An 11,626-nucleotide genomic window follows, 5' to 3' on the forward strand; every position below is an offset into this window, starting at 1 on the left:
ATGCTCTTGCCAAAAAAATATTGCCAAAAAATCATAAAGAAAGTTGCAATTAACTCTGGAATTTAAGCATTCTTTATATTACAATCCAAAAGAGGGCCCTAAATCTTTCGCTTTACGCAACTCCCTTGTTACTTTGATTTTCTCGAGCTCCTTTTTTTTTTTTTAATTATAGTCCACACCTTACTTTCAAAGTCCATCAGTTCATTTTTTCAAATCAATCATACCTTTTTTAGACTTTTGGACGCATCCATCGGTTCTTGATTTAATAACAAAGAAAAAGTTTTCTCCTTAATTAAACTAATAATTAAGACATAAAAGTTTCTTTTTTCATCATATTTTACAATATCACATTGCATTGTGCAGCCAAAGAATTTGGACCACTAGTATTTAAGTTCTTATAAACCCTATACATGTATACCGGGGCAATTCACATATAACAGAATATATATATATATATATATATATATATATATATATATATGGAGTGGTTTGAATGATACATCAAAACCAGGTTTCGAAAGTAAAAATTTGGATTCTACTTCCAAAACCAGGTTTTTAGAGTAATTGGGTGTCATCAAAGCTAGGTTTGAGGAAAACCCAGTTTTAGCAAAACCTGATATTATAAAAGGGTGTGACCTTCTCATGCTACTCACAAAATATGTGGTTTTGAATGTGTCGCCCAATTAAAAAAAAAAACTTACTTTTCATAAAACTGGGTTTAGAGAGGGTGTCATCCAAATGGCCCCTGCCTGTTAATTTTTAGTTTTTCATGATGTAAAGTTACTTTTACTAAATATAGTTTGTTTTCTGTATTTTCAGTACAATTTTCAAAACCATCCTTCAATTAATAGCGAGAATGTCATTCCAGTTAGTTTTAGAAGTTCTTGTTGATCATTTTTATGCTTTGATGCGAGAGACTAAAGCCAACCCTTCTTCTACCCTCAAGGTTAAGAGCTGTTTCAAGATTTGAGTGGTTGCCCGTAGGGATGAACACGCGCTGAGTCATGCTCGAGTTCAGTCAGCTCGAGCTCGAGAATAGCTCGATAGAAGCAGCTCGAGTTCGACTTGGCAGTTAAGTGTTGAGCTCGAGCTCAACTTGATTAAGCCTAGACTAACTTGTTTGAATATATGGACTATAAATCGAGCTCGACTCAACTAAGGTTCGACAAACTTGAAAGAGCTTTTGTAAAAACTTACATAATTAATTATCAGTTCTTAATAAAAAAACGAGTCGAATATTTACAAAATCGCTATACATCATTTTAGAGGCAAGTCGAGCTTTAACAGTTCGAGTTCAGTAAACTCGAACTCAACTCGATTATTTGTATGAGTTCAGTGAGCTCGGCTCATTAAGCAAATGACTCGGCTCGAACTCGTTCTCGAGTTGAGTTTAACGAGTGCTCGACTCTTTGTTCACCCTAGTTATATGATAGACCATTTAACTTAAATATCTTCTTGTTTAGATGCCAAAAGCATGCACGGGTGCTTTAGGAAAGAAGTAGGGATGAGTGGATGATAGAATGAGTTATAGATTTGGAAAATACAAATAATATGAAGGCTTTTTTTCCTTTTCAAGAAGTCAATTCCTACTTGTTCACTTCAATGTGAATTCAGTTTGAGAATCTGCTTTTCAATGTCTTCTGCAAAACTGAATCAAACAGCCGATTTAGGAACATGGCCCTCCAAACTGCCTTTACCTTCGGGGGAAAAGATTGTGGCCTGGGGAAGACGGAAAGAAGAAGAAAAGACACAAGAAAACGCGTGGGAAATAGTGAGTCAAAAGCTAGCTCCTCAACCTTTCTTGCGTTTGCATTTCTTTATTTCTTTTGTCTTTCTCCGACTATCTTGTCATGTTCCATGGTGCCTGAGTGCCTTCTCTCTAGTTGGGTGGTGTAGTTGGATCTTTAAAATTCATTTATTTTTACATTAACAAATTTAATATTTACTTTTATGCATACATAGGTGCCCTTTCATATATAAATGTTTCTAAATAGATGTCTCTCTAGCTAATTTTCTTCACTCCACCATTAGAGCTTGGGTGGTCCGTCTGGCTTTCGAACAATTACTACTAATTATCAACTAGGGTGCGTGGCTGGTTGACGGTCAATTACTGGTTCAGATGTTATTAGTATTGGATGGAGACAGGATTTTTTTCAGGGGTGGGCCAAACTATCCGCAGGTCGAGCCAAGAGAAGCAATATGTAGGGCCAAGAGGAGCAACATGTTAAACCAAACTAAAAAAAATTGATGTTTTTAATATTTTTTTTTCCTGTTCTCACACAAGTCATGGCCCTGCAGGCCTCCCCACCCTCCGCCCCTGAGTATCTACTCCTTATAAAAATGAATGTACAACACAATTTTCAGGCCGGTGGAAAGATCTTGGGAGTTTTATAATTTGACAAAACCTTGAAGTCTCTAGTTAATAGATTGAGTTGTGCAACCCATATAGGCATTAACAGCAAGGAGACATTTTGGTAATGTTTTATAAAATAATGTCCTTTATAGTTTTTTTATTTTTTCTAATTACATTTTTATCTTTACAAAAAGTTTTGCTTTTGTGTGTGAACAAGCGGTATTTTCGTCCTAAACATACTGCACAAGAAAATTTCATGCGCTAGCATGATGTAACTAGGTTCGCCTAGTTAAGGGGTTTGACATAAGATTTTCTGGTTAATATGACAACAAATTTGGTGCTTGGGTTGGGTCACTACCTGGTACCTGGTTCGATTGGGCTCGAGCCTAAAAAAAATATAGATTTTATTATTAAAATATATATTTTATGTTTGAAAAATATTTTTTTATTTTAATCGAACCTGAGCGTGAACTCGAGTATCGAGTATTGGGCCTGAGCCCCGGCTTGGGTGTCAGCCGACCCGATGCCCAGCTTGTTATAATTAACAAGGGGTCATGTGGCAAGGATAATTGATTGTTATCATAATAAACATACCAAAAACTGAAGTAGATTGGTATACTAAGTTAATATAGTGTTTCATGAATGAATATCAATTTTATAGGCAGGTTAATGGAACAGTAACAATTTATTACTGTCGCCAAATAGGGCATAAGCGTGTGTCTAACTTCCTCTCCACTTGCGACCGGATCCGATGTTTGTTTACCAATTTCTAGACATCTAAATGATTTGGATTTGGTTCGATAATGTGTTTTAGATCCAACTTGCTCATAATTAACGTTCACACATTGTTGGGTGAGGCATACAGGGGATCGCGGTCCGAGCAGAGCTACTGCATGACTGGTGTGAGCCACTGCCGGCCCACGCCAATCCTTGAAACGTTTTCATGTGACTGAGCTAGGACTAAACTGGACCTAGGTTCAGCCAGATCTGGATAATTAGATCGGGTCGGGGCCCAAAGGACGAAAAATTTGAATACAGTTTGCCAGGCAACATTGTTACTTTCGATACTTGTATTTTTTTTTGGAATTCTGAATGAATGGTATTAATTATATATTAACAATATTTTCCATAATAAAAGTATTTTGTAGCGCTAAACGACCGAACGAGCTGATTTTGGTACTTACTTTTTTATTTTTTTAACATGGTCCGGTAGCGTATCAATTAGAAGAGAAGGACAACATTTTTGGGTAAAAAGAAATTCATAATGGCGAAAGCAAAAAGCCAACTGAATTTATTAAAAATAACAAACCTGAACTGGCATGACTCGTAAGGCAGTACTATTTTTATTTATTTACCAATTATTTTCATCAGTGGTTCAGGTCATCTTTACGGATTAAAAATTAGAAAAATCTAATGTGAACGTGGGCTGTCAACTGCTAATATTACTTTTTCTGTGTGGATGGTAGTTAATATTATCTTATCAAATAGTTAAATATGGTAAAATCAGTATTATCATAAAAAAATATCTTTTAAAAATGATATGGATAAAAAATATATTTAATTCAAATCCATGTGTTCCTCTTTGGTCTACTTTCTCTTATTATGGTATATAATAAGTAAGAGTCTAACCATCTAAGTGAGAGCGAAGTTTCCTTACAAGGCTGCATTGATGTCTGGTGTGAGACCTTAAATGCGCATTAGCTATCCTATCGAGTATCGACCGGGGGGTTTGGTACCCGTGATCTTATTGTACATCTTAAAATGCACTTGCTGACCAAAAAAGAAAAAAAAATTGTTTGGGTACCTAAATATAACTTTGAAGTTCAATATTGGTAGAGGTCAGATTAACAGAAACTTGACTTGTAAAAATGAAAAAAAAGTTAAATAAAAATGGAATACAGAAAATAAAAAACAAACAAAACGTAAATAGGTTGTTGGTGACCTGAGTTGGGCCTGCTCGAACTCAGCTCAAGTGGCACAAGCCACAACTTGAGCTCAAGTTGGCTAGCTTGAGCTTAGAGGGCTCGACTAGTCGACTTCAACTTAGCTAAGTTCGAGTGCAGGTTTGGCTGGAGCTTAGGCAAAGCCATGTATCAAAAGTTATGATTCACTCGACGTTCAAAGAAGACAACATTCCACTTGCATATAAAAGAGAAGTATTTCTTTCTCCGCGAGCTTAATAGAGTTTAATCAAGTCAAGCTTGCTTTGCTCAAGTTTGATTCATTAAATTAAACGAGTTAGCTTTTTATTTATCAGAACTTGTGTTATTAAAATCAGTCTAGTCCAATTGGTGGCAAAGCTACTTGATTCTGTTTCTGATCCCTTAAGGCTCTGCGTTCGGTCGAATACTCGGCAAGACTAGAGCTTAGGTTTGAGTCCGCAGAAAAGGCATCGGCTTGGCCTGAGTGGGTTTGATTAAGTTGGGTTCACCTTGTTAAAATTTTTCAATACATTATGTTTATTGATACTTTATATATGATTATAATATATAATTATAATTTATATTAAAAAAATATTTCTTTAATTTAATCAGGCATCCAGCCTGCCCAAGCCCGACCCAGTCCGAGTGGAACTTTCAATTCGAGTCGGTTCTAGCGACTCGCCAACCATTGAGCTACTAGTCCCTGACGTCCTTTCGGGGATGCAAACGTGGCAAAGTCCCATTCGTGGACTGCGAGCACTACCGGTGGAATCAAGTGGACTTCACCGCGTTCACACTAGGCACCTAACGATACATTTCATCATTGGCGAAATTGCCCTCCACTCTTGCAGGACATTCTTGTCCTTTTGTGATAAAATATTGTTTGAGGTGAGGGCTTTCTCGTCAGGATGTGGACGACGCTGTTGCCCGATTTTGAAGCAGAAACCAGCGTAACATGGTATTATTGAAAATGACATTATTATCCTCATCTTTCACAATTCCCCAGGCCGAGGATGCGGCCATCATTTCCAACAATTTTAGGGGCATAAATGTGACAAGAACACCACCACCCAAAGAAAGTGACAATATTTTTTTCGGTGATGATGAAAACTTTGGCAGGGGCAATACCGAGCTGACCATTCACTATTCAGAAAATTCTCCTCATTGGGCTCAAGGGTAGAAAGGTCAGTTGACTGTGGGCAAAATTGTGGGCCGACTACTGAGTGAAAGGAATCGAAACAAGAACGGATCCCTTTATTTACTTCCACACCTTATCTGTTGGTCATGCATCTCTTGGCGACCGAGCGATTTGAGCCGTCGATGTGGGAAGGGATGATCCAGCCGTCGGATCCAGGATCGGACGGCGAGGAACGAAGTTACTAGAAGCTTCCGACCGCTTGTTGGCGCCCCTTTAATAGTCGGGCAGGCAGAGTGAGAGGGGTGGATGCGTGAACTGCTCGTGTCGCTCGCTGGTTCGGTGTTTAGGGTTTCCTTTGCCTCCCGCCTCTGTCGCTTTCTCCACTCTCGGTGAGCCAACTGACCATCTCCGTTTGCTCTTTCGTCTTCTTCGTCGGTTTCCGCGCTGATTTTGATCTGAACGATTCTGTGCTTCCTTTCGATCTGGCTTTTGTTTCCACATTCCGTATTTCCTTTAGCATGATCAATGGCTTTTGAGTTTTGTGATCGGATGGTTTCCAGTAAGCGTTTCCTTTTTGTGTCTACTTTTTCTTTCGAGTTTTCGTTGTTGCGATCGGATGACGCTTTTTGCGTTTCCTTGAAAATGGACAGTTGATCTACCGTTTCGGATCGTTATGGCTTTCCTTCCGACCTGATGACTGATGAGTTTCTTCTTTTTCTGAATGTGGCCTTCAATCTTTTATAGTGTTCATTGCCACCGGATGGTTGGTTTCAGTTTCTAGTTTTGCAGCTGTTCAATTTTTCTTCTTGCCGTGTCGGTGCGGCTAGTTTTCTTTCTCACCTGTTGTACTTCTGCTGTATCTTAACTTCTTTTCAATGTCGTTCGGTTTCCTACCCGAGGATGAGGATTACAGTATGATCGTTTATAGTTGTTTTCTTCAGCTGCTTCATCTCGAACAAAGTCTTCTTTCTCTTTTCTCTTATTTTGCTTTACGCTTTTCTTATTTCGTGTAGTTGATCAGCGAAGTGTGTTAGTCTGCTTTTCTTTTCGAGTTATATAGGTCCACACCCTCGTCTTCAACATCATTTCCTTTTTATCCATTAGTAGTTCCTTTTCCGTCAGATGTTTTAGTTCGATTCGTTTTTTGAGTTTCTTTCTCTTTGCGGAGTTGCCTTCCTTGATATCCCCGTTTTCTTTTGAAAGGGCCAGTCTCTCTCTCCCTCTCGTTGGCCTCATTGGACAAGGTGGTGTACTTTGGATAACCATGATTCCTTCTCTTTTATTTAAAGAAATTGGTATCCTGTTTTCGTGGCGAAACTCGATGAATTAATTTTCCTGTTTTTCTTCATTTCCTTTGCTGTCAGTTGTTGATTTTGCTTGCTTTATTTTGATCTATAACTTGGTAAGGCCCCCAACAAATGATCTATTTCTCGTTCATGCCTTTTCTCGTGCCCTTTTTTTGTCCCTTCGATTGTTGGAGGTCATTTCTCCAAGATTTGGTGGATATATATTTAACCTCAGTTTTTTGGAAAATTGCAAACATCCCAGTTTTTTTATAGACGGTGGCCGTACCCTGCTTCTACGAAGTTGGCCTCTCTCCTGTTCCTGCTTCGTCGTCCGCGTTACCACCCTGATCACACCGTATGGTGCTGTTTTTTTTCTCAACTTATCTTTGTTATTGTTAAGGACAAAACTGTTTTTGAGCAATTACGATAAACATTTCTTTCGAAATGATAACTTTGTTTCGAAATTAATAGCAAAATATATGTTTTCTTTCTCCTATCGGTTTCTATTATTTCTGTTGATACTTTATTCGTTTCTTTGAATTGCCTCTTAGAAGTCCACTGACATCCCCGTAACTGACGGGACAGGTGGTCTTTGAGTGTAAGCTTCTGGCCAAGCTGTTGGCCCCCTTGAAACGATTTGCACAGTAGGACCCAGTGGCGTAGCAAACGGTTTATGTCAGGGGCTCAAATAATACATTTTAATGTTTTTGTGACATTAATAATTTTTAATTATCAATAATAACAGATTTAATGGGCCAAATGTAAATGTAGTTTGCTTTTATAAACTTCGTAACGTACGAGTTACTCCCTAACGAAGTAAGCGGAAAATTTAGGAATATTCAAGTTATGAGATCTTCAACAGGGCACTTCTATGGAGTGGTCAAATTTAGGGGGGGCACTTTCAGATGTTGGTCAGGATGCACGTTTAGGAGTAGCAACGATTTCAATTCAACTAGCATTTTATATGTTGAAATATCCACTACTCGGCTTTTGCCAAATTGGGGCACGTGGTGTGCTCCTTCTTTATGCGTTGCCTCCGGTAAGACCGTAGTCACAAAAATTATTCCAGGGAGATTTCTGAATCCAAAGGTTCGTTTTTAACATTTTTCCAAAAGCTCTAAAAAGAGGAGGAAAATATTATATTAATAATAAGTTTTCTACTACTTTTCTTCCATGAACATTGATAAACTTCCATAAAGCTCTTTAAAACATAAAAATTAAAAAATTAAAAAATTGCCATAGTATTTGCGTTATTTGGCTGACAAGGTGAGCAGGTTTAAAATGTCTGGAAGTATTAAAATATCTGAAACAATGAAAGGGAACATATTATTGGTAAAATTGTGAGCATATTATTGGTAAAATTGTATTTTCTTTTCGATCATGCTTTAAGGCTTTGTATGTCCCTGAAGAATGGATAAGAAATGAATGCAACAAGTCGGCCGCTGGTCTTTTTTGAAGACGAAGGGCGCTAATTCTGTCAAGAGGAAAACTTGTACTGAACGTTGTTGTCGATAAAGACGCTTGCTGTAGAGAATCGGTTGGCTGTTGGAAATTTCTGTAGGCGCAAGAGCGTGTCTAAATGATGGAGAGCTCTGAGACCGGGCGACTATACAATCCCCAATTCAAACAACACCAGCCATCTTTTGGGAACATTTGACAGCCTCAATAACGTTTAACCCTCACCATTCAAAACACCTGGCGAAAAATTCATTACATTCTATCTAACTTAAGACGGAGGGAAAAAAAAGGTCGCAAATGGCACAATTTTTTCCCCCCTTTTTTACTTGAACTTTCACATAATTCATCAATTTAAGGATGAAAATGGAAAATCTACGCCACTCTTGTTTTAGCAGGCAGTTGCTTCTTCAAATGATTATATCCAAATTGCTTCTACATATTTCCTGTTCTCTCGTCCCTTGCGTCTTATAATCCTCTGCTTTCGTGGATTTCAAACTTTTATGATTATGGCTGTTTGCTTGATTAACTTGAAGGTTGTCATTCCGAGTCTGGTGTTTGCTGTTCAACAATGATTTGAAGGTTCTTGTGTTACATCTTTCGCAGGAAGTAATAATGGGAAAAATCTACCCAACTGTTAGCGAGGAATACAAGAAGGCAATTGAGAAATGCAGGAGGAAGCTCAGAGCTGTCATTGCGGAGAAGAACTGCGCTCCCATTATCCTGCGTCTGGCGTACGTTCAGATGCCTTCATCTAAGCCACTTTGAAGCTTCCCATTATCTGCGAATCTTATACTGCATTATTTTTGTCTTGGTTAAAAATTCGCAACTGATCCTCTTCGGTCTTCACCTTTATGTTTTTCTCAACGCCTTTTCTGACAAGGCTGGGCATTTCTTCGCAAAGACTTGTCTAGCTCCATAACTTCCCCTGCCTAAATACGAAAAAACTATTCATGGACGCGTCTCGAAATCCCACCGGCTGGTGATTTGGTCTTCCTTTCTTTATTCACTTGGTACTGAATTTTCAAAAGCATTTGGTTTCTTCCTCTGATAAAACGTCAACTGGCATGTGACTGAAAAATGGTCTGAGTACACAGTAATTTTTCGTGGTCAAAATTGTGACGAATGTGACTTAAAACATGGTCTGAGTACAGTAAATTTTCCTACACATGTATGTCAATTTTGCTGCTTCATATGATGGGGGAGACGTAATGATGTTGCAGATGGCACTCGGCTGGAACTTTTGATGTTAAGAGCATGACGGGAGGCCCTTTCGGTACCATCAAGAACGAACTTGCTCATGGGGCAAACGCGGGGCTCGACATTGCTGTGAGGATTTTGGAGCCAGTCAGGGATCAATTCCCATCCCTCTCTTATGCTGACTTTGTCCAGGTAAAGAGTTCGCTCCCCTTGTTGATTTACATGTCTTCAAGCTGAAAGACCAAACCAAATTCCTTTTTTTTGGCTGAAGTCGTTCATCAAACTGTTGGTTTTCTTAAAGTCTGCTTTTTACATTATCCTCTTGACAAGAAGGCGTTGAAATGCTTTGTGCCTTTTAGTTCTGTATGTCGTACAGTTCTTCATGAGCACTTCAATGTTGCAGCTGGCTGGAGTTGTTGCTGTTGAGGTCACCGGTGGACCGGAGATTCCATTCAACCCAGGGAGACAGGTAAATTGGTCAGTGACTCAGTGGTCACTTTAAGACGTCCAGATTTTGGCTTGCCTTGAAGCTGGCACTGCATTGGCACTGCATTGGTGTGTATTACGGCTCTAACTGTGTAGACACTTTTACAGGACAAGACTGAGGCTGCCGTGGAAGGCCGACTTCCAGATGCCACCAAGGGTACGTATATGATATGCTATCGAACTAAAGCCTGATTGCTTGCCTGTGGGCTACAAAACTGATCGCTGTTATGCTTTTTCTTCAACGCTTTCCAGGTTCTGATCACCTGAGAGTTGTCTTCAAGGAGCAGATGGGTCTGTCTGATCAGGACATTGTTGCCTTGTCGGGAGGACACACTTTGGTAACCATCCTCCATTCTCTTCTAGAAAACATTAGAGGTCATCTTTATTAAATGCTGCTTAGACCTCATTGATTTTTTTCAGGCGTATAGACCTATGTGTTAGTATATAGTGTTGGCATTTTTTTGAATGCTTGGTTGATACTGCAGGGAAGATGCCACAAGGAGCGATCTGGATTCGAGGGAGCTTGGACAGAGAACCCATTGATCTTTGACAACAGCTACTTCAAGTAATCTGCCGTGGTCTTTTCTCTTCGTCTTCTTCCTCCTTGCGTTCTTGTTTTTTGAAGTGCGTTACGGATGAGGTAGTTTGAATTTAGTAAATGATTCTCAACGTGCGTTGCGTGTACAGGGAGTTGCTGAGCGGGGAGAAGGCTGGGCTGCTTCAGCTTCCATCAGACAAGGCCCTTCTGTCGGACCCAGTTTTCCGTCCTTTCGTGGAGAAGTACGCAGCGGTAGGTGTTCGATTCCATCGAATCCTGGTCCCTCTGATGCTTGTTAGAGAAAGGCATGTAACTCTGCATACAATTTCCGCGTCACAATTTATGGATTCTGTTGGCCTTTTTTGTCGCAGGATGAGGATGCTTTCTTTGATGGCTATGCTGAGGCCCACCTGAAGCTCTCCGAGCTTGGGTAAGTAAAGTTTTTTTCCTTCCTTCTATGCTTTTGTTCTGTGCCCGAAAACACTTCTAGTATTGATTTCTATTTTTGACGCGCTTTAATCAGATTCGCCAACGCCTGAATTCGAAAGACTTGGCGGTGCAAGGAATGGTTACTGGTGACGGTGTCGCTTGCTTCTTTTTGCTTGGGTGGGACGGCTACATGGGGGTTCGTTTTCTGGGAAAAGGGTCTTGGTACATTGTAATAAGAATATGTGGACGGATGCGTACAAATGTTGTTAGATATTATCATTGTTCAGCCTGCGGTCTCTTCTGTTCAGCATGTCTACTTTCACTTTTGCTTTCTCCCTCTATCTGTTGCATACGGAATATTTGTTCTCTGTCGCCGCCAGTGTTTAGCTGATGCCCGTCGACAGCATATAATAGCTTTACTTTGTTTTCCCTATTGACGGAGGAATCCCTTTATTGGTCAGCCGACTTGATTTGTCCGTCTTATGAGACGCGTACCCGAATGTGTTGCAAAGCTTGTATGGTGCGAGGTTAGCACCCGACTAGCCGACACTTGTTTCGAGCTTTGTTCTTTTTTTCCTCACAAAGGTATCTCTATTTGAGTCAGTTTCCAAGGATTTGGTGTAAAGAGATATGGGACGGCGTAGTATTATGCATTTCCAATCATACGCCCTTTTTTTTTTTCAACTACATGCAGAAACATAGAAAGCCATGGTTTGAGACAATCGCCCAATAAGCGTGAGGCATACGGTTGAAAAATGTAGAGAGCATGTTCTACGTTCGACAACCAAACCGGCACCAACAAATTTTTTCTTAAATGTT

General features: G+C 39.6%; 1 protein-coding gene across 1 annotated transcript; it reads left to right on the forward strand.

Annotated features, from left to right (window-relative positions):
* Window positions 1–5,643: 5,643 nt before the first annotated feature.
* LOC116254643 (L-ascorbate peroxidase 1, cytosolic-like) lies at window positions 5,644–11,114 on the forward strand. The gene is made up of 10 exons (XM_031630170.2): window positions 5,644–5,802; window positions 8,761–8,888; window positions 9,378–9,546; window positions 9,758–9,823; window positions 9,949–9,997; window positions 10,093–10,178; window positions 10,326–10,405; window positions 10,528–10,630; window positions 10,750–10,808; window positions 10,902–11,114. The coding sequence occupies exons 2-10, from the start codon at window positions 8,770–8,772 to the stop codon at window positions 10,915–10,917; spliced, it is 747 nt and encodes a 248-aa protein (XP_031486030.1). The 5' UTR covers window positions 5,644–5,802; window positions 8,761–8,769; the 3' UTR covers window positions 10,918–11,114.
* The last annotated feature ends 512 nt before the right edge of the window (window positions 11,115–11,626 follow it).

The sequence above is a fragment of the Nymphaea colorata genome, chromosome 5 (genome assembly GCF_008831285.2).
Source record: "Nymphaea colorata isolate Beijing-Zhang1983 chromosome 5, ASM883128v2, whole genome shotgun sequence".
Lineage (NCBI taxonomy): Eukaryota > Viridiplantae > Streptophyta > Magnoliopsida > Nymphaeales > Nymphaeaceae > Nymphaea > Nymphaea colorata.

Coding starts and splice junctions, on each gene's coding strand:
- LOC116254643 (XM_031630170.2), top strand. CDS start 8,770: ATGGGAAAAATCTACCCAACTGTTAGCGAGGAATACAAGAAGGCAATT. Junction 9,547..9,757: donor CTTATGCTGACTTTGTCCAG/GTAAAGAGTTCG, acceptor TCAATGTTGCAG/CTGGCTGGAGTTGTTGCTGT. Junction 10,179..10,325: donor TGTCGGGAGGACACACTTTG/GTAACCATCCTC, acceptor TTGATACTGCAG/GGAAGATGCCACAAGGAGCG.